Here is a 20,068-nt window from a genome sequence, read left to right as displayed (position 1 = left end):
CGTTCAATGGGAATGAAAATGCCTTTTCCACATATGCTCAAATTTTGGAGGGAGAAAATAGCTAAAAAAAATAATTACATTTCTACTAATTATTAAGTATTTTTTAGGTAAATGTTAAAATAAAGACTTCCTTAATGAATATGTTAAGTAAAAGGACTTATGTCTCAGAAGGACATTTGTTTCCTAAATTGTAACTTACTTACAGAAAAGACCTGCAGACCTGTATATAAATTGAATTTAAAAGAAAGAGCTCCCTAATTAATCTATTATAAAGCAAAGCTAATTAATCTGTTATAAAGCATAATCTATTTTGGTTATTTTGCTGAAAATGTCTCTGCCATTGTTGTTTATAAATCAAGAAAAGTCTTAAAATTCGATGCACATAAAACATTACTAATGTAGTTACTAATAAGATAATTATCAGTCTTTTCAATTGTTAACGTCAACAACTATCAACGTTTTAAGGGCTATGAAATGGGCCAACTTTGATCTTTGCAATGCAATAAAGCGGTCGAGAATTCACTATAATGCAACATATAAAGAAATTTAGAAAAAAAAACTCATCGAGCAAAAATAGTTTATAATGGCAGTTTTTAATATTATGAAAAAATTAATATATTTCCATTCTATCGCATACTTTTTGGGGTGTAATTCTCCCATTTTTCATCCCCAAACCCACCGTATGATAGCATCCATTATTCAAAATCCTAATAATGTCAGCCGATCTCTAATAAAAAATATATAATCTTAAATTATTAAAGAGTTGAAATACATTCTTTAAGTGAAAATCATTCTATGCGGATGAATTAAATTTTTTCACACACTAGCAAAATTAAAGAATATATATTTAAAGTACTTAGAAATTAGAAGGGTTAAGGTCAACAGTTAATTAAAACCAACTGAGACAAGGCTTCCGCCAAGGCATGACTATTCCATTAAATGACTTTTAAGGGAGTTTGTTTTTCAAACTGTTCAAGTAAATTAAGCAAGAAAGCTTCGTTTTTGACCCATGTTTAGTCGTCTCAGTGGCGGGAACGTAAAAGGAAAGTCATTCTACATTTTTACTGAATTCTTAGCATAACACCATCTGGCAGTCCTATTTCTTAACACAATACTCTACTGAGTATTAAAAACCCATGCAACTAAATAATTATTTCGTATGGAATCTAATGATTTAACGATTTATTTATTTTTACTGAAAATGTTTTCCAAGAATTAACAAAACTTTAATGCAACTTAAGGAATTTCCAAATTTCTTGTCATATACAGGCAAAGTTCACCTTGCAGCGTGAATATCTAGATTAATTTTATTAAATACCAACTTGTGTTTAAATTTTTTTGTGTCTTTCACATGTCAAACTAACATTCTTACTCCCTCTCATTACATAGTTTAGTAACTCTAAGTTACAGAATTATAACTTGCAACAGATTCCTTAAGCTCGAGTCATAGCGAAGCCAAATTCCTAGATTTACAACACGTCATAGGTATATATACATACATATCTCCATGTCTCTTGCTTATTCTCTTTTTCTTCCTTTCTACCTTCTCGTTTTCTCTATTAGTGTTTCGTTCTCACTCACAAAAGATGTATGCAAACATGCAATCTTTGCTTTTTCGTTCGTTTTGGCAACAATTACATGTTTAATTAACGAAGAGAAGAAGTCTCTGCTCCTTGTTTTCTAATTAGAAAAGAGGGAGAGAAAAAAAAGAAAGAGATAGCAAGTTTGTTGCCAGTTCGTCAGTCGGCATTCAAATTTTAATTTAGATTTTGTATGCAAATGGTCTTAAATGTTGTATAACAATTGCAACAAGAATTGCGAAAAGGCATAGACAGAGAGATAGAGAGCAAATGCAACTTTTTGGCCGACAAATTGTTATGAATGCACATATATATACCTCTGTGCGTGTGTGTGTGTTTGTGTGTGTGTGCAGTAGGCTTAATTCTGAGTCCCTAACATTAGCAATTGCAAGTTACAGTTGCCAGTTACAGAACTTTGCCATAAGGCTTTGGGTCTCTAAGCTCTTAAGGAGCTGCCCAAAAGACAAAGCTACCTGTCTTACTTCTCCTTCCACTTCTTCTCTCTCTCTCTCTCTCTCTCTCACTCTCTCTTTCTCTCGCTCAGCTGAATGCATTTGCCTGTTACGTGAACTTATGATTAGAGTCCTGCAGCAAATTGCTAGGATTACTTGGTTACCCCCATCCCAGAAAAGAAATTTGTTGTTAATTTTTGTGTGTGGGAAAATCAATAAAAATTAATGTGCAACTAGACAAACTTTTTTTTTTTGTTTTTTGGGGCTCCAAAACTTTAAATGCAACATAAACATTATTCCCGAATTTTATTTTATTTTATATTTTTTATGCTACAAAACTTTGTCTTTATTTATTTTTTTATAGTCAGCCGCCTTCTATTTTATATGAAAAGTTTTTTGTTTGTCAACTTTTTTTTTGGTTCGGTGTTTGTATAATTTTTTTGCAGTATGTGAGAAAAGTTTGGCTTTATTTTTATTTCCATTTTTTTGTAGTTTTTGCTCTGTTTTTTATAAGTCTTTAAACATAAACATAAATTGCTAATGTTTAGGAGAATGTATTTTTCTTCAACTCGTAAGTTGGCTGGCAAATTTAATTTAAATAAAAATAAGTAAAAAATCTGAAAAGTCAACGCTCAAGTATGTAAATCCGCAAAAAAAAGTGCCAAAGATTAATGAACAACTTTTTGCCGCAATAACAAGAAAAACTTAAAGAGACTAAGAGGCAGAAAGAAAGAGAGAGAAAGAGAGACACACAGAGAGGGGAAAAGATTTTCTTGTTTTTTTTTTGGCCAAGACTCTTTAGCATACGAAACGAGGCCGTGGCATGCACGAAAGGAGCTGACAGGACCCTCGGGCAGGTATGAAAAGGCAACAGAAAGCGGCGTCGGCAACTGCTTATTTATTTATTTATTATGCGGCCAACACTAAAATGTAACTAAAAACACCAAGCCGACGCCTGCCAACACATGATGTTGTCTACACACACACACACACCACACATGACAAGGAACTGGAACCGAAACTGAGTCTGGGATTGGGATTGGAGTTGAAGAACGAGAGATGAGTTGACGGTTGAGGCCGCTTTGATATATTATGCACGCTTGAGGGCAGCAACAAATAATCAAGTATCAAATTCCACACGGAATCCTAACGAAAAATACACAGACACAGAGAACAATTTTTCCGTGTGTGTGTGTGTGTGTGTGTGTGTGTGTGGTGTGTGTGGATGCCACCAAGGGAGTAGTAGTTCCTAATGGGTGGGTAGGTCTTAGGCAGGCCACAAAAACAAAGCCAGATGAGAAGTGAAGAGCAAAATGGAAGACGAACAATCTACTCATTTCTTCAGTCGCTCAGGTGGAAGCATCAAGAGCTTGTGGTCTGAGTTTATGGCGCGTGCGACAAATGAACAATGTCACACACACACACACACACACACCCACAGATAGATACCTCCACATTTTAGGATACCCCAACAGACCACATGGCAACATCTTTTAGAGGCTAAAACTCCTACAACCTTCTTGTGTTTGTCTGAGCTCTTGGCTTTGTCTAGTAACAGCAACAGCAACAGAAACTAGGCAGGACAAAAAATAAAACAAAAACAGAAGAAAAAAAAAAAAAAACTGGCTAAGCCGATTAACAAAGCATAATAGTTGCCAGTTCCAGGACAATAAAGTCCACAGCATGTCCACAGCCAAAGTCTATCTCCCGTTTTGTTCTCATCCTTGAAGTATGAGCTCAGCAAAGTTGTTTGATTTTCCACAGTTTTTCTTTTAAAGAGATTAGCAAGAAGCAAAAAAATATATATATACCTAAATATAAAAAAAAAACAACAACCTTAAAGATTTACATAGATAATTCATGGAAATTTCACCAACAAAATATATATATTTTTCCTTTTCATTCTGTTTCTGTTACTTGAACTTAAAAAATGCGCAAAATTTTTCATTCTCTAAGAGCATATACACTTCTTGAATTAGGTTTTTTGGGCCAATCATCATCTGGTGGCTGTCTGGATGATCCTGCCTGGCATGGGTGTAGGTCAAAGTTGCTTAAAGTTTTGTGTGTTGAAAACATTTTGCCTTTGGGGCTTAAGTAGGGCTAATAAGTTACGCAATTATAATGAGCTCAAAAAATAATATAAAAGATAATATAATATAATAATATCATTAAATGGACTTTCACCCTCATTGTTAGGAATGTTTTTGAGCCATTTATATTGTAAATCGTAGTTATCATTAGAGAATGATTAAGAAAAGAATAATTTGTGACTACTTAACTTTCCTAATCCAATTTTCATTTTTTTGGCCATCGATCCCCTGTTATTGGATGCCAGATCCATCGCTGTTAAAAGGTATTTTAAATTTGTGTAGTGCTCTCTCTTCTGGAGTTTTTCTTTATAGAAAATTGTAATTTCTAGTTTTGAAATTTCTTCAAACAGATTGTTTTATAAGAAACATCTTTCATCTGATCAAAAGAAAGGGTCTGAAACAACTCAATAGGAACAGTCGTAAGTATGGTAATATTTTCTCTCGAACAAGTGTTGTGTATTGTAAGAAAATGTTCAGAAGTTTTTTTAATTCTATATTTTTAAGGTATCGATATATACCACTCTTTAGTTGAATAGAAACAACAATGGACAAAAGGATACAAAACCAACGAAAATTTACTAGAATTGAAAAACTAAAAGGTAGTTAATTATTGAGGAAACTTTTTGGTATATAATATGGACTTAAATATATTTAAATATTGATAATATAAACCAATAAACCAATTTTAACGACGTGAAGGTATTTTCTTTTACAAGAGAAGTATTCAATATTCATCACCAAGAAAATAGACCGTATATATAATTTAAAAATTTTATATTAAGCAAAGTCCAAAGTCCCAAAAACAAGATCAAGTGAAGAGAAATTATTCTTTCCAAAGTCGTTAATTTCTATCACCAAGAAAAGTTAGGCGCAATGTTGAAGTTAAATTTCAGTTTTGAAAGCCAATTTAAATCATTAAACACCAAGTAAAGAAAGTTTTCTATTAAGATTTAATTCTTAAAGGCGTTTGAAATTCCATTTTTGTAATGAAACTAGAGTTTAAAATCATGTACAAAATATTTGTAAATTGAAATTACCTGATTGTTCCCTGCTTAAACTACGCCCATGTCAGTATGTGGTTTTATTGTGTTGTTATTTTTGTATTTCCCCCTTGTCTTTTTTCTTGTATTTAGACATCTTGTTGTTGGGGAATTTGCGTAGAAAATCTCATGAGTCAAACATGAAAATTATTTTCCTTTGCTTGATTCTCGGCTTTTTTTCGTTTTGTTTGGTATTTTCCCTTCTGTTTTCCTTCTTTTTTTTTTTTTGTTGCGTATTTGTATTATTTCTTTTGGTTCACTGTGATTTATTAAGGTTGGCTTTTATTTTCGTTTTGTGTGGCAACATTAAGCCTTATTTGTTCATTAGTGGTGACTGTTTGAAGGAAGATTTTTGGTTTTATTGAAAATACTATAGCCTAACATTGTGGGCAATCCCTATTAGAGGGCTGCAGCTCAACTGTCAAGGCTAATAAGTGCAAATAAATTTCAAGTAGACTTGAATATTCCTTTTCAACCCAAAGAAAAAAGTCTATGAATAAAATAAGAAATCTGAATCTATTTAAGATTCTTTCCTTTCATAGAGAAATCAACTCGATGATGGGACGGTTGGGAGGGTGTCTGGTAATGGCTAGTAAAGGGGGCGTGACCCTTATAGGGTGACAGAGGAAGAGCAAAGATGATAAATGTCCTTGCCAAAACCATGAAATAAATGAAGGCAAAAAGAAAAGTCGAAACCAAATGAAAGGACTGAGGGGTAGGAAAAAAAAAGCGAAGTGAAGTTCGTTCGTTCGCTGTGGTAAGTGGGCTACTCCATATCCATGCAGACCAAACACACAAACAAAAAAAAAATGTTGACAAACTCAACGACTTTGTCCTCAACGACGCTCAACGTTGAGCGTTGTGTTGTCATTCAACGCGATGTCAGTGCTCTTCCCCTTCAGCAACACACGGCTTTCACCCTCATATAGCTCCTTCATCGGCTCTTTGTCACATCTTCTTCCACTTTTCGTTTTTTTTTTTTGTATGTCAGTTTTCGGCTGCCAACAAACAGGAAAGGCAAAGAGAGGAAGAAAAAATGTTGAGAAGGCGGCCAACAGTAGAGAAATTTTTCCGTCGTCTTTCAAGTTGAATCAGTGGCGAAAGTTTTTCGGCTAACTACACACACACACACACAGTCATTCGCCCATCACTTTTTTGACCAGCTGAAAGAAAGTTGTTTTGGTATTTTCCCTCGATTTTTGCCCCTTTTGTGCCACCGATGCTTGACTTTTCCCCATTTTTTTTCTCAATATCTTTCATCACAAAGCTGATACCCCCCACACATCAGCCCACCTCTATTGGCTTGTTGGTGGGTGGGCGTGGTTTCAGCTGTTGCCCGCAAATCAGTTTGAAATTGTTTGGGCTTGGTCGTGGTCAGAAATGTTTATCAATAATAAGAAATAAAAGAAAAAACAAAAATTTAACTTACCAGCCAAAAGATTAAGTAAAGCTGAAAAAAAATGTAAAAGAAAAATAAACAAATTAAATTAAAAGAAAATTAAACGAAAATACACAATTAAAAGGAAAATGAATATGAAAATTTATACGCCGACTCAATTTAGTGATCATTAGAGCAAATTAATCGGGAAAATCTCAAAGGAAAATCCTTTATGGAGAAGCAAAACTTTTGCTCAGGCCTCAACTTCTTCTTCAGGATGAAGGATATATCTAAATCAGAGTGTGGCCAAAGAAGTTTACAAACTTAACTCATCAGATATGCCTCTAAATAAGCATTTATAAAGCTGCATGGCAAAAACTTTTCAGCCACCTTCCACCAAGACAACGCACCTCCCTCCCCACCTCTCTCTCTCTACTCATCGTGGTAGTAAAATTGAAGCGGCAAGCCAAACATAATTTCAAAGTTTTTAGCCAGCAAAATTTTGAGTACGTTGTTTTCATAGAAATGCGATAAATACTTTTATGCCCCGCCAAGGCGGAACTACACCAAGAAACAAACAGACCAGAAAAAAAGGAGCAAAAAAAATGACGGGAAGTGGTTTGTGGCAAGCATTGAGCATGGCGGGGCATGAAAAGGGGGGAGTTGCAGTTAACTTGGAAAACATTGAAATGCTAAAGTGAAAAGTTTGTTTGTTTTTTGCCGAACGCAACAATGAAAATTGAATTGAAAACATACAAAATACACATACACACTCATAAGCAAAATCTAACATTTATATATGTATATTTGTAATATATATAAATTTATGAAAAACCCACACACACACGCTTAGAGAACTTTGCCATTAAAATGTTGTGCAAGCAAGCGGAAGACTATGCAATCCTCTGCCCTGGGGCAGCCATTCAACAGACAGACCGCTGCAGCAATGTCTGGAGTTGAAGGAGTGGCAAAGACTTGTACTTGGTTACACAGTGGCCAGAGAAAGTTTGGTTTACAACATCGTGATGATGATGATGATAAAGGCATCGGCTACAAGCCTCTATATTAGTTAACCACATGGCGTATGTGTAATAAGGGCAAAGGGCGCATACGTCAAGTGAATGTATATGCTTGGGCTAAATTGTATAATTCGTGTTAGCAAGTGGAAAAACTCAAAGAATTTTAGAATGAAGTTACTTATACGCCCTGTGTGTCTAAGATGGAGAAAAGAAATGCAGGCCTAAATTAAATAAAATAAATAACTAAATAACCAGAACTAAAGACAAAGAAACCAAATTGTGAGCTAATTTTAAAGTTTGCATTACTTGACAAACAAATATTTCGTATTATGAATGATAAATAACTTCAAATTCAACAAAATTATAAAATGATCTTCATCGGTAAGGTTTGGAATATAGTAGTTCGGTATTTAATTGCTTCAAAGAACTACTGTGATGCATAGTAGAAACATATACCTAGTGAATGTTGGTTGAATCTCAAAAGCAAATGCGTGCCAAAAGAATTCTTAGCTTAGCTCTGACTACATGGCGTATGAGTTATAAATACAAACAAGTTTACCGAGTTGCATGTAGCAAAAATGGAGAAATAATTAAGAAAAACAAAAATTTAATCAAAAAAAAGCTTTACTCCTTTTTGCATCTCACAAATTTTTTGATACCAAGTAACCTATTATAAACGGTTGCCAATTTTTTTTGTTGTTTTTTATATATTGTTCCCTTTTTGTGTGCTTTTCCGCTTGTAGCATAAACTTTTGGCTTATATGGTTGGTTCGGTTCTGTGTTCTCAGTTTTTGGCCAACTTTTCGATAGCTTGCCCGAAAAAAAAAACAGAGGGAAAAAAACGAAAGCAACAACATAAAGTTTGTAAACTTTCTTGCACACTTTTTGCCAGAGAACCAAAAGAAAAGAAAAGAAAAAAATATATGCTCTTTTAGCACTTGAAGTTACTTTGCTGGCCATCTTGGCTTATTTATTAGCAACATATTATTATTTGCCAACACCAATGGAAAAAAGAAAGAGAGAGTTTTGAAGAGAGGGGGCGAGGACATGGTCAAACGAAAGTTTTTGTTCTTTTTCGTGGCAAGGGGCAACTTGGCAAGCTGACGACGACTTGCGAACAATAATTCAGCCACAACTCAAGCCAACAGCTGTTGACCATTAGCAGCCACAAAGTGAAATTTGTTGTCAATCCCACAAAATGCCATCCTCACCCACACCCCATCCATCCATCCAATCTCCCTTGCTCCAAAAGGAATGTGTTAAATTTGCACACATAAACATAAAATCGAGTAAAAATTTTCATTTATTGAATAATGCATCAGCAACAAAAGCCAAAGGCCCAAACACATATACACACAACTTTCTGTTGACTAAATAAAAGTTGAAAGCCCAAAGATTTATTCACGCCGTAGCCCGGCTTAATGGCAGTCAAACTTTTTACTTTAAAATAAATTTCACTGCAAATCAAATGTAGGCTAAATGGTGTAAACAAATTATTTTTGAAGGGAAAACAAATTTTAGCATTTCACTCCACAGGAGAGGATTAGAGTGAAATACTGTGAATGTGGCAGCTTGCAGAACTTTAAGAAAACAAGTCTTTTGGGAGTACTGAATAATATTTTCAGTTAACTAATCAAATAATACAATTTTTTTATATTTTATTTTACTAAACAAATTTGGCATTAAATATTTTAGCAATTTGTTACATTAAATTTGGAAATAATCTTTAAGAATTTGGCAAATTCTTTAGGCAAGAGTAATTAAAAGTTAAGGAAATCTCAAAAAAGGATGAAGTTCATAAAAAGTCATTGAAACTTCTTCAGATTTTATTTTATTTATCAATAAATTGTTGTTAAAAATGTTCGAAAAAATTTCTGTCAGGTTTTTATTGAATCCTAAGAAAGTCCACCAAAATAGTTAAGAGGGAACAAATTAAGTTTAAACGGAAAAATTCTTTCAAATCACTTTTTAATGCAAATGTAAATAATTTCATTTAAATGTTTCAAACCATTTCTGGAATTGTTGTTAAAAGTTTATGATAGAAAAATTTTGTCTTATGCAAAAAAGTTCTTTAAAAGCATTCCAATTAAATTTTTAATATATGTATATGTATGTATATGTATATGTATGTAATATAAATTCCAAGTTAATATATGTACATTATATGAAAATCTGAGAAAATTCCACAAAAACTAAGGATAATTAATATAAAAAAGGATTATTTTTAACCACTTCATGTTTAATTTTCTAATTTTAGAACTGTTCAATTTATAATTTTGTTGAAATTATCAATGATCCATCATGTAAGATATATAACTCTTAAAAATGAATAATAAAAAAATGTGGTTTTACTTCATTAACCTTGATAAAGCAAACCGCTCCTGTCTCTCAGGCATACAGAGAGAAGAGGGAAACAACCAAATCAAATGAAATCAGATGAAAATGAAATGAAAATACCCGAAAAGAAGAGAAAATGTAAAAACGAAATAAAAGTAAATGCTAGTTAAATTAGTTGCCTAAACTTACCATTCTCCTCCTCAATGTTGCGGGTCATTGTTGTTGAGGAACTGACGCGGGCACGTGTTGCTGCTGCCGCTTGACCCTGGCCGCTGAATGTGGGCGGAAGAAGTGCGACAAGGATGAGGCACAGCAGGCATGGTAGCTGTGGCAAGGGCAATAGGCAGCTAAAAGCGTGGCACATGATTGCTGCCTCTCTGTCTCTCTCTTGTTCTTCTTATAGACTGTCTATTTCAATGAATATGTGTAGGTGTGTGTGGGTGTGTATAGGTGTAGGTGTGTGCAGGTGAGTTTTGTGGGTGACAGATTGTTGTTGCTATTGTTGTTGTGGCTGCTATTTTCAGTCTTTCACACTGACAATGCAAACATTTTGCCAATTTTTCCAATTTCCCATTTACGCTGTGAAAAAAGAAAGAGAAACAAAATTATTGAATGAGAGAGATAGAAAAACAGACAGAGAGAAAGAGATAAAACGATTTTGTTGGTCAGCAAAAATTTGTTGACATGCCAATAAATAAAATACAATTTCATTCGGTGCTTGCCTGTTGAAATTTATTTAATTGCCTTTATTTTCGGTTTGGCAAATTTGTAAGTAAATTCATTGCATTGCACACACGGTAATAGAGTGAGTGAGATAGAGAGAGAGAGAGAGAGAGAGAGCATGGGCAAAAGAGATGGCAAACATTGTAATTTATGTGATTTTTACAAATTTTATTGGGTTAATTTGTTTGTTTTTTTATTTTCATTTTATTTTATTATTTTATTAAAATGCCAGTTATTTATTTGCTTGAATTTGTTAATTTATTATGGTTAAAATAAAAATCTCTCTTAAATCTGTTTAAAACTCGATTGAAAGGAAAAAAAACTCTAATGAAATGCCAAAAAAGTGAAGACACGTAGAAAATTTTGTGGAAAGCAAAAGAAAAAAGTTCTTCAATATTTTAAAACATATTGCTTTTCTCACAAGCACACACACACACACACACTCACACACTTCAAATGCTTTTAATTAAAGTATATTTATAACTCAAACACATGCCCCCTCCAACTCAGGCCCCTCTCTTCCATTGGGTCCTTTTTTTTTTTTTTGCTTCCTACTTGCCTACTCTGTCTTGTTCCCAGCTGTAAGAAATCATTTAGAATGCCGCTTGCGTACATATTTGTTATAATTTATGGTGGCCCATATAAATGACTAACAACACACAGGACCAAAAACTGCCAGGAAGAGCTCAGGAGTGTTAGAGGGAGATTGAGAGGGCATGGGAGACAGAAAGCATGTGCGCGTGTAGATCTTTAAAAAAAGAAGGAGAACAAAAAATAAAAGTAGGAAGCAGCCGCCTGCGAAACGTGCCAGCATCAAAGTTCAATATGAAGATGACGATGATGCCAAATGGTAGTAGAGAGATGCCCTTACCCGTCACCTCCCCCCTATGCCCCTTCATGCAACCCACTAAAGAGCTAACGAGTGCAAATTTCTCTTTATTTTGTGTGTGTGTGTGTGTTTGTGTGTTGTTCTTTTTTTTCGATGTCGCCGTCTGTGTCTCGCTATGCTTTTACTTCTACGTAGAAAGAGACGAGAGAGAAAGAACTCAATAAACGATAAACAGGAAAACGGAAATCGGAAACTGTATACACACACACACATACATACATACATATGTAAAAAGGATGGTGGGGGAATAAAACTAACACACGATGCCGCCATTTTGCGCCATGTTCGACGTGCTTTTATGATATATTGACTTGCTCTTGGTTTTGCCTTTGCTTCATTTTTTTTTTTGATCGATTTTTATCAAAATGCTTTTAGCCTCCGAGCACTAATTTTATTTGTGCCTCTTGCTGTTGACAAACTTTGACCCATCAGCACAGAAAAACCAAAATCCAAATGAATGAAAGTTTTTTTTTATTTTTTTTTTTTTATTTATAAATATCTTTCATTTTCTGTCTCTCGCTCAGTTTTGTCCATAAATAAAATTTTATTAAACTATTGCGACAGCTGTATGTGTGGGCAACCGCAACGAGTGTTAGAAAAGAACAGCAATAACTAGATAGTTAAAATGGGAGAGCAAAAGAGATAAAGAGAAAGATAGACGGTTCGCGCAATTTTTAGTTCACATTTAATAAAGTATTTTTCAAGTGGCGCATAATAAATCTTGATGAGTTTATTTATCATACGCTCTGTTGCCTGATTGGCCCAAATGGATTTCCATTTATAGCCATTTTCATATTAGTGCAAATATTTTCCCTTACCCAATCACAGTTTAAATGAATGAGCAACAATTTTTTTTTTTTTTGTAGGCAAAGTGCTGCCTGAGATATGTAATCGAATTTGTGAATGAATGAAGCCTTGAATAGTTAACGGGGAATGAATGTTAATGTGTAAATAGTACAAACTTATACCCATTTAACCAATCTAGTTAGTTAGTGCTTAATCAATGTAGTTAAGAAGTAGTGTAAAGCCTATGATATATGAGGTTAGGATTTGTAAAAGTTATTTTAGGAAAACAAGAAATGATTATTTGAAAGTTAACAAAAGAAACAAGCATGTTCTCGTTTCTAAATCGGTTTCGGTTTGAATGCCAATTCAATTTGAAAGTGGAAATAAAATTAAAATATTTATTGCGTCTAAAATTTGATTTCAAATCAAGAAGACACAAAAATTTAGAGACCATCAATTCCAATTCTGGTAAATATATTCGGTTTCGAAAATAGGCTTGATTATTTCATTTTTTAAATTATTGAAAATTAGCTTATTATGAAATGATTACCAAAGTGAAAATAAATATAAACTTAGAAAGACGGCACTAGTTACATATTTTAGAGATAAACCGGTATTAGAGTTAAAATTGGATCAGTTAAGAGCTAAAGAATTGGGCAAGACAATTTTTCCCATTTTTTTTAGTGGATCTTTCTCTAACTTTACCCTTATGTTTAAGCTTTGTTAGTTGGAGCTTCACAATTTTTGTGAAACCATAAACATAAACTGGTTGAAACCAAAAGCAAAACCACACTATAACATAATATTTGTTTATTCTATTCCACACCTTTAAAAAGGTATTTTGTCAGTACTTCTTTTAAGGAAACTTGGAAAAATCACACAAATTTTCAGTTCTTACACTACTACTACTTAACATTTCTTGTAACTTAATTTAAAGTGATATATAATTGAATAATAATTATAGTTCCACTTCTGGTTCAGTATCTAGTATAGTATTCATCCTTTTATTTTACTATTTAATAATTCATTTTATAATTTGTTACAGTTATTAAAAAACCGTTTACATTACGACTTTCATACCCAAGGTTGAGGGTTTTAAAAACCTTAAACACAGCCCATAAATTTGCGGATGTGTTTAATAAAAATATCGTATTTAGTTGTTGTTGCAAATGTAGAAATAATCTGGTTACACATGCAAAATAAGTCCCTCATTGGATTCTCACACTTTTTTTGCAACAGCCTCTGATTAAAGCTTCTCATTTAAAATCATTCTTCATCACTCAAATTGAAAAAAACTCTTAATAAACTGTTAAGCAGTAAGTTTTTGCTGTTATTTGTTTGTGGTTTTTACTTTGCTAAGCATTTTTTTTGTTAGAGTTCTTCACTTAAATTTCCATTTAAGCAAATTTCCCCAATTTATTTTGTGCGCCAAAAAAAAAAAAGAAGGAAAACTTGCCCCAAAAATAAACTGGCCTCGGCCAGAAAACTTTGCAAATCAATTGGAAAGTCTATAAGTAGGATAGAGCTACAGGATGGACAGAGGGACGTAGGAACGGACGGGCAGAACGAAGCAGCTCTCGTGTGCAGGCAATAAAAAATGTGTTGCCATTTTTCAGTTACCAATAAAATGTGAATTGAAAGGAAAACTTTTTGCTACATTAGCTAATATGGTACATTGGTTCGCTGATGCCGTTGCCAGTCCACACTGCGTATACATAACCTGACTGCAATGCATATACACACCAACACAAACACATACATATCGAGGTATGTGTGTGTGAAGTACCTTGTGCCAGTTGCCATTTTGAAGCATCTCACAGCAGCGATCAACATGAACTTCAATTTACTGATTCTCCCACTCTCTTTTTCTCACTCTGTGTGTGTGTGTGTATGCGAGCTTCCGGCTGCAGCTGCTGCAAAGTGTGTCGAAGTTACCTTACCTCAACGGCCCCCCGCCCCCCATTTGCCACCCACTTCTCTTCCATTTCCGGCAGGCAAGTTTGCTTTCATTTCGTTATAAATTCTCCTTTTTTTCTCCTACTTTTTTTTTTTTAATGTAATGAAGTGTGTTTGCATTAAAATGCAATTTGAAGTGCAAAGTTACAATATTATTATGGCATGTTGAAAGGCGTCCTAGATGTGTGTAAATGTGTGTCTTTGGGTGTGTATGTGTTTGGGTGTGTATTTGCCCTAAAGAGCCCTTGAGCTTAGCTAGGCGCACTCATTCTCTATCTCACTCTCTTTGTACCTGGCCCAAGCTTTAGGTATATATTTTTTGCGGTTTATGTGCGCTAAGTGAGCCTATAAAAAGTCAGCCAGGCCGCGTATTCCCTACCTCGCCTCCAACTCTTGTCTCTCCTCCCTTCACTTCTGTGTCTTTTCAACTGTGTGTGTTCAAGTACATTTTTATGAATACTAAAAATGGATGCTGGATATATATATATGGGTGTGTGTGAGTTTATTTGCTATGGTGGCTAGGCAGCAATCAGAGCGTTCAACACTTGGCACCACATTTGCAGCATAGCAGCAGGCAAAACTTAGGATGAAGGACGAGAAGGAGTACCGGAGGCTGAGTTGCCTCTTCTTGCTAATTGTGTTGCATACTTTGGTGAGACTTGAAAACATATTTGCCTGCCAACATCAAAATGTCATGACACTGCTTAACACTTTAGTGCCAGCTGACCTTCTTCTACACAAACATGCACACACACACACATAGATGTAGAGAGAAAGAGTTAGAGTGAGAGAGAGAATGAGAGGAAGTGAAAGCATAGTGAAACTGACATGCAATGAATTGCAATTTCAATTGCATTTGCCACTACAAAATTTGTGTGTTATTGTTGTTGTTGAGTTTCTCTTTGGTTGTCCACTGACCGCCACCATTAATTGCATATTAAAATACATTAGTAGAGAAATACATATCTCTACCTCACTCACTCATTCATTTGCCTATCTCTTTCTGCATTTGTGAATGCTTTGAGGCACATGCACATTAAATGTGTCATATATAATTTTATTGTCATATCGAATTGCATTACGCAAATTGTTTTTGTAGGCCAATACAATTCACACAAACAGAAATTGCTATACGTGTGTGTGTGCGTGTTTAAATTGTGTCAAAAATTGTTGTATAATTAATAAGTTTCCTGCAGGCATCAAATTACTGCACTCAGTTATGCTTACAAAAGTGTCAACAATTTCAACTGTATAATTAACTTAAATAGAAAAGGTTTTTTTTGTAATAATAACTGAAAGAATAAATGTAAAGAAGTTTTAGAAAATGTTGATTTAATGTTTACTTTAAAGAAAGTTAATTGAATATTCCATAAACTTTTTTTCATATAAACAATTTATTATCTCTCTTACAAAGTGAATTTTGCCAAATATTAGAACAAAGTAAAATTTGAGAAAAATTAATTGAATATATAAATGCCCAAGACAGATTAGTTGAATAATTAAGTCTTGCAATTGATTAGTTTACATTTAAGCTGTACTTTTTAATTTAAAATTATTTCACTTTCGAGTGAAACAAATGCAAACACAATAAAAAAGTTTGAAAAAGACAATTTTTTCGCGACAATCACTGTGTTACGTTTTGTCATTTGTGTCACAAATCGCTTTCAGCTTCTTAAAATCAATAAATCTTCTGCAACAATAATCCTATAAATAATGAGCATTAAGTATAAATCATTTTCGATAACGTTGCAAAGCCTAGAGATAATTATAATACATATCACAAGCACAGGAGTCTAAATTTTGGTTTAATGGCAAATCGAACTTTTAATGAGCTCCAAATAAATCTAGACCCAGATTGATTGCACACAAAAGTTGATATCAATTTCAATATTTAATTGAACATTAAAATAAAACTTCTGAGTTCTGAAGTTTATTTTTTCAGACACGTGTTTACAAAATTTTATTTTAAATTTGTACAAAACATTAATTGCAATCTTTTCTACATTTAATTATATTTTTAGAAGGTTTTGCAAGTAAAAATACCTGAATAGAACGCAAACTTTTCGTGGGGCAATGAAAAATGTATTCATTGCAGTATTTGCCTCATAACTTTATAATACTAACTTCATAAAATAAATTATCTATTTGCCTTTTAAATTAACATTTTGCCAAAAAAAGTTAAGAGGCTAACTTATTGGAACACTATTTGTATTTCGGCTTCATAATAAAATGCATTACTTCGGATAGCCCTGTGTGAAAAAATACCACCCTTGTCTATAAAAAAGATTCGAACAAATAAAATATATACTAAGATTTTAGTGAATCAATCTTCTAACTTAACAAGAATCTTATACTTTCTTGATTATGCCAGTAACTCAGTTGGTCAGTTTTGAAATTACTTTATAAGTACATATATAAAGATAGAGATTATTTCAGCAAATTGAATTCCCTTGAAAAAATATCCTAAAAAAAATATTTAAAAATTTAAAAAACAGTTTAACACTAAGCTAAAAAGTTGTAAGTTTCTTAGCATTTTACTTAATCCATAATAAGAATTCGGACATTTTTCATGGAATTTTTGTTAGCTCATACTAAGAAGCTGCATTTAATTGAGGTTTTTAGACATTTTTCTTAGAACTTATTTCGTCCCATTTCTCCTACTCCAAATAAACACTTCACTTGAATTAAAGTATGAAATTCCCAAATATGAAGTCATTCATGAACTAATAGAAAATCCATTTTACTTTTAATAATTCATTCCAATAGACTTCTGTGTAAATGAAAGTCACCTAAGATGTAATGAGCCTTTGATAATAATTCTCTCCCTATCTCTTCTTTTCCCTCTACATATTTATATATTTATAAGAAACTCCATTTAAAATATAAATTTTAAATTATGAAATCATTTTCTTGTTATAAAATAGTAATGCATTCATATTATACAAAAATATTTTAAAGGAATTTGCTTATATGCGTTCTATTAGTAGTTACGAAAATGTTAATTGAATTGAATCTTTGCAAAATTGAAGCTCACACAAAATTCATTAATATTTTGTTTAAATGCTTGAGATTTTATTTGAATAAAATTTGCCTCTAGTTATGCCCCTTGGGACGTTGTTAAGCCCTTCCTAACTTGAGGTTAACTATTCTTTGAACGAAACCCATAAAATTTTAAATAATTGAATGTAAAATACGGGCCAAACGCTTTAATCATTTTGATGGAACTTGAACTGTCCCTTTGGGGATTAGAATATCGTTTCATAGTTGGCGAATTATCTTTCCGGATATAATTTACTTAAGGAACAACATTTTATCATCTTCACTCAGATCAGATCAGTTGAGTGAGAATAGTTATTATCTCTGTTTTCCCTTCTCTATTGTCTAGCCTCTCTTGTCACTTTAGTTAAGCACTTTCAAGTGCCTTTCATTTATGTAATTTCATTACACGCACACTTCAACAATTTAGAAAATTTAAAAATAAAAAAGAAGCGACAGAAATTTGTGAATTCCATTTAGTCTATTAGTTTATAGTTCACCAGTTGGTGATGATGATGATACGCAATTCGAGCATCAGGGTCAGCAATTTTGCACTTACGAGAGTGCCATGCGAAATCTGATGACATTTCATTGCATAAAAACGAATGCCATACATATACAAAATAACTAAAATGCTCAACAATAACAATTTTCGTACAACAAAAAACCAAAACTAAAGCGAGGCAAACTATTTCAGTAAATTGTGAACACAGAAAAATAATAACAAAAGAGCAGCCGAGCAGAGAAATCGTTTCATCTGCCGGCTAAACATACATACACACAGAAAGACACCCACAGAATGACACACACAAACACACACACATACACTTGGATAGAGACACAAGCCCAGGGCAAACGAGATGACTACGACAACGACGACGCCACTCAGAGATACGCTTTTCAAATGGTTTTTCCATGAAAACCATTTCCATTGAAAGCGCCAGAGAAAAATCTCTGCATAAGTTTTAGAAGGTATAAGTGAGGGTGAATGAGGTGTGGCAGTGGCTGGGGGTGGGAGGTGTGGTAACGCGACATTCAGATCACATACAGATCTAGCAATTTGTAAATCTAGCAACAACAACAAATTGCTTGTCACACAGAACAGAACGGAAAACTATAATGGGGAAGGGAAATGACAATTTTCAATCGTCTCTGAACTGCTTACATTTCCAACAAGTTTCAGCGTCTCCGCACGCGAAGCACTTTGAAAAAAAAGAACCCAAGCCAATACGCGTTGATTGTGCCTCACAAAAGTGTTTTTCAAATGATTTTTGAAAACGAAATTCCTTTTCCTTTTAAGCGATGTTTTGTCTTAACAATTTGGTTGACCACATTTTCGTTTTCCGTTCGTTTGGTGCTTACTTTCGTTACCGTTAACCGTTATAACCGTTATTCACATGCCTTCAAAAATTACATTTAACACTTTTCTGTATAAAATTTTGCTATATTTTTTTTGATTTTTTCAAATTTTCTTGCTTCTTCTTCTTTTCGAGGTTTTGCCGCAAACAAAATTTTCTTTTCTGCTTTTGCTTTTTTTGCTTTTCTTTTTTCAACGGATAGCTTTTCTTTTGCTTTTCTTCACGTCACGCACAATGAACGCACACGTCGTTGATAACGTTATGGATTTAAAGTCCCGTTAGTTCCGACCGTACCCGCGGGATCGCAAACTCTCACTGAAACAATTTTTATGGTACACACGATGCTGGCGCTGCGTTCAGATGCTGCAGGCCGAAGTGAAAGAATTTTTTGGCCGAATTGGACGAGGCCCAGCATCCCGAACAAGATTCGGCCTGCTCGGCCCAGAGCCAATAGCCAGAGAGAGTAGCGAAAACGAAACTAGATGAAACGAAGCTGCCGACAAACGATGCTGCATTAACAGAGGTCTGTTAACTTTTGGCACTGTTAACATGTGAAAAAATTTATAGCAAGTTTTTAGGCGCTTATAAAGGAATTCATGAACTTCATAGGTAAAAAAATTCAGAAAAATTATGAAAATATTAGAATTTTATAAAAAATTTTCTTTTATTTTTAAATATTTTTTAGAGTTAACAAATATTTTTCTTGAAAATTTTATAGCAAATTTCTAGTTTTTTGTTTACAAATGGCTCTCTTTTAGGCATCTCTCTTTTTGTTGCTCTCAATTTGCTTTGGTACTCTCTCTTTTCGTTTCTCTCAGACTCTGAAATACGCCTTGGCGCAGGTTATGTACTAAAAAAACAGCTGTTTGAAATGTACTAAAATTTTTTATTTTAACTTTGTCTTAAATTAACTTTAGTTAACTGAAATAAATATATATATTATATTTCAAAAAATGAGAACAATATTTTTTGAAAATTATAAAATAAAATTGAATATTCAGATATTTTCATATATGTGTGTGTGGAAAATAATTAACAATTGTCAACTCTTTATTTATTTCCTTTTTAAAAGTCAATTCCACTTACTATCTTAATTGTTGTCTTTCAAGTACTTTTTACATATATAGAGAGATGTTGCAGATAGTAAAATTTTATTTGTCGCTTGTCATTGGCACAGGGAACATCAATCAAAAAGGACCCGCACACCTGTTGCCCACGCAATTGCGGATGTGTTAGTGTTGGTGTTGCCTGCTGCCTCCTGCCGCAGTCTGTCAATCAACAGTCAGTCAGTCAGCCAGGTAACAATTCTGAATGCAAATGCAATTCCAGATATTTTCATTCCATCAACCAAAGAGGATGAAATATTTTATTGTTCTTAATAAAAATATATTAAATTGTATCAATCAACTAAATTATTTTTCACA

At 33.5% G+C, this 20,068-nt stretch overlaps 1 protein-coding gene across 4 annotated transcripts in view; it reads right to left on the bottom strand.

The window, feature by feature from the left end:
* LOC6638446 (nephrin) overlaps positions 1-18,717 on the bottom strand; it is an 86,294-nt gene extending 67,577 nt beyond the window's left edge. For 2 of the 4 annotated variants that reach the window (XM_023177329.2, XM_023177336.2), the window contains exons 1-3: positions 18,452-18,717; positions 10,086-10,475; positions 6,592-6,612 (exon numbers count right to left, since the gene is read on the bottom strand). In XM_023177329.2, coding sequence (XP_023033097.1) covers positions 6,592-6,612; positions 10,086-10,260 — 196 coding nt within the window. In that variant the 5' untranslated portion in view covers positions 10,261-10,475; positions 18,452-18,717. The remainder of the gene's footprint in view (positions 1-6,591; positions 6,613-10,085; positions 10,476-18,451) is intronic. The other 2 variants (XM_023177332.2, XM_023177342.2) reach the window with 1 other exon arrangement.
* Positions 18,718-20,068: the final 1,351 nt, after the last annotated feature.

The sequence above is a fragment of the Drosophila willistoni genome (assembly GCF_018902025.1).
Source record: "Drosophila willistoni isolate 14030-0811.24 chromosome 2L unlocalized genomic scaffold, UCI_dwil_1.1 Seg139, whole genome shotgun sequence".
Lineage (NCBI taxonomy): Eukaryota > Metazoa > Arthropoda > Insecta > Diptera > Drosophilidae > Drosophila > Drosophila willistoni.
Note: the sequence above shows the minus strand (reverse complement) of the source record. Positions and strands in the feature narration are given on the sequence as shown.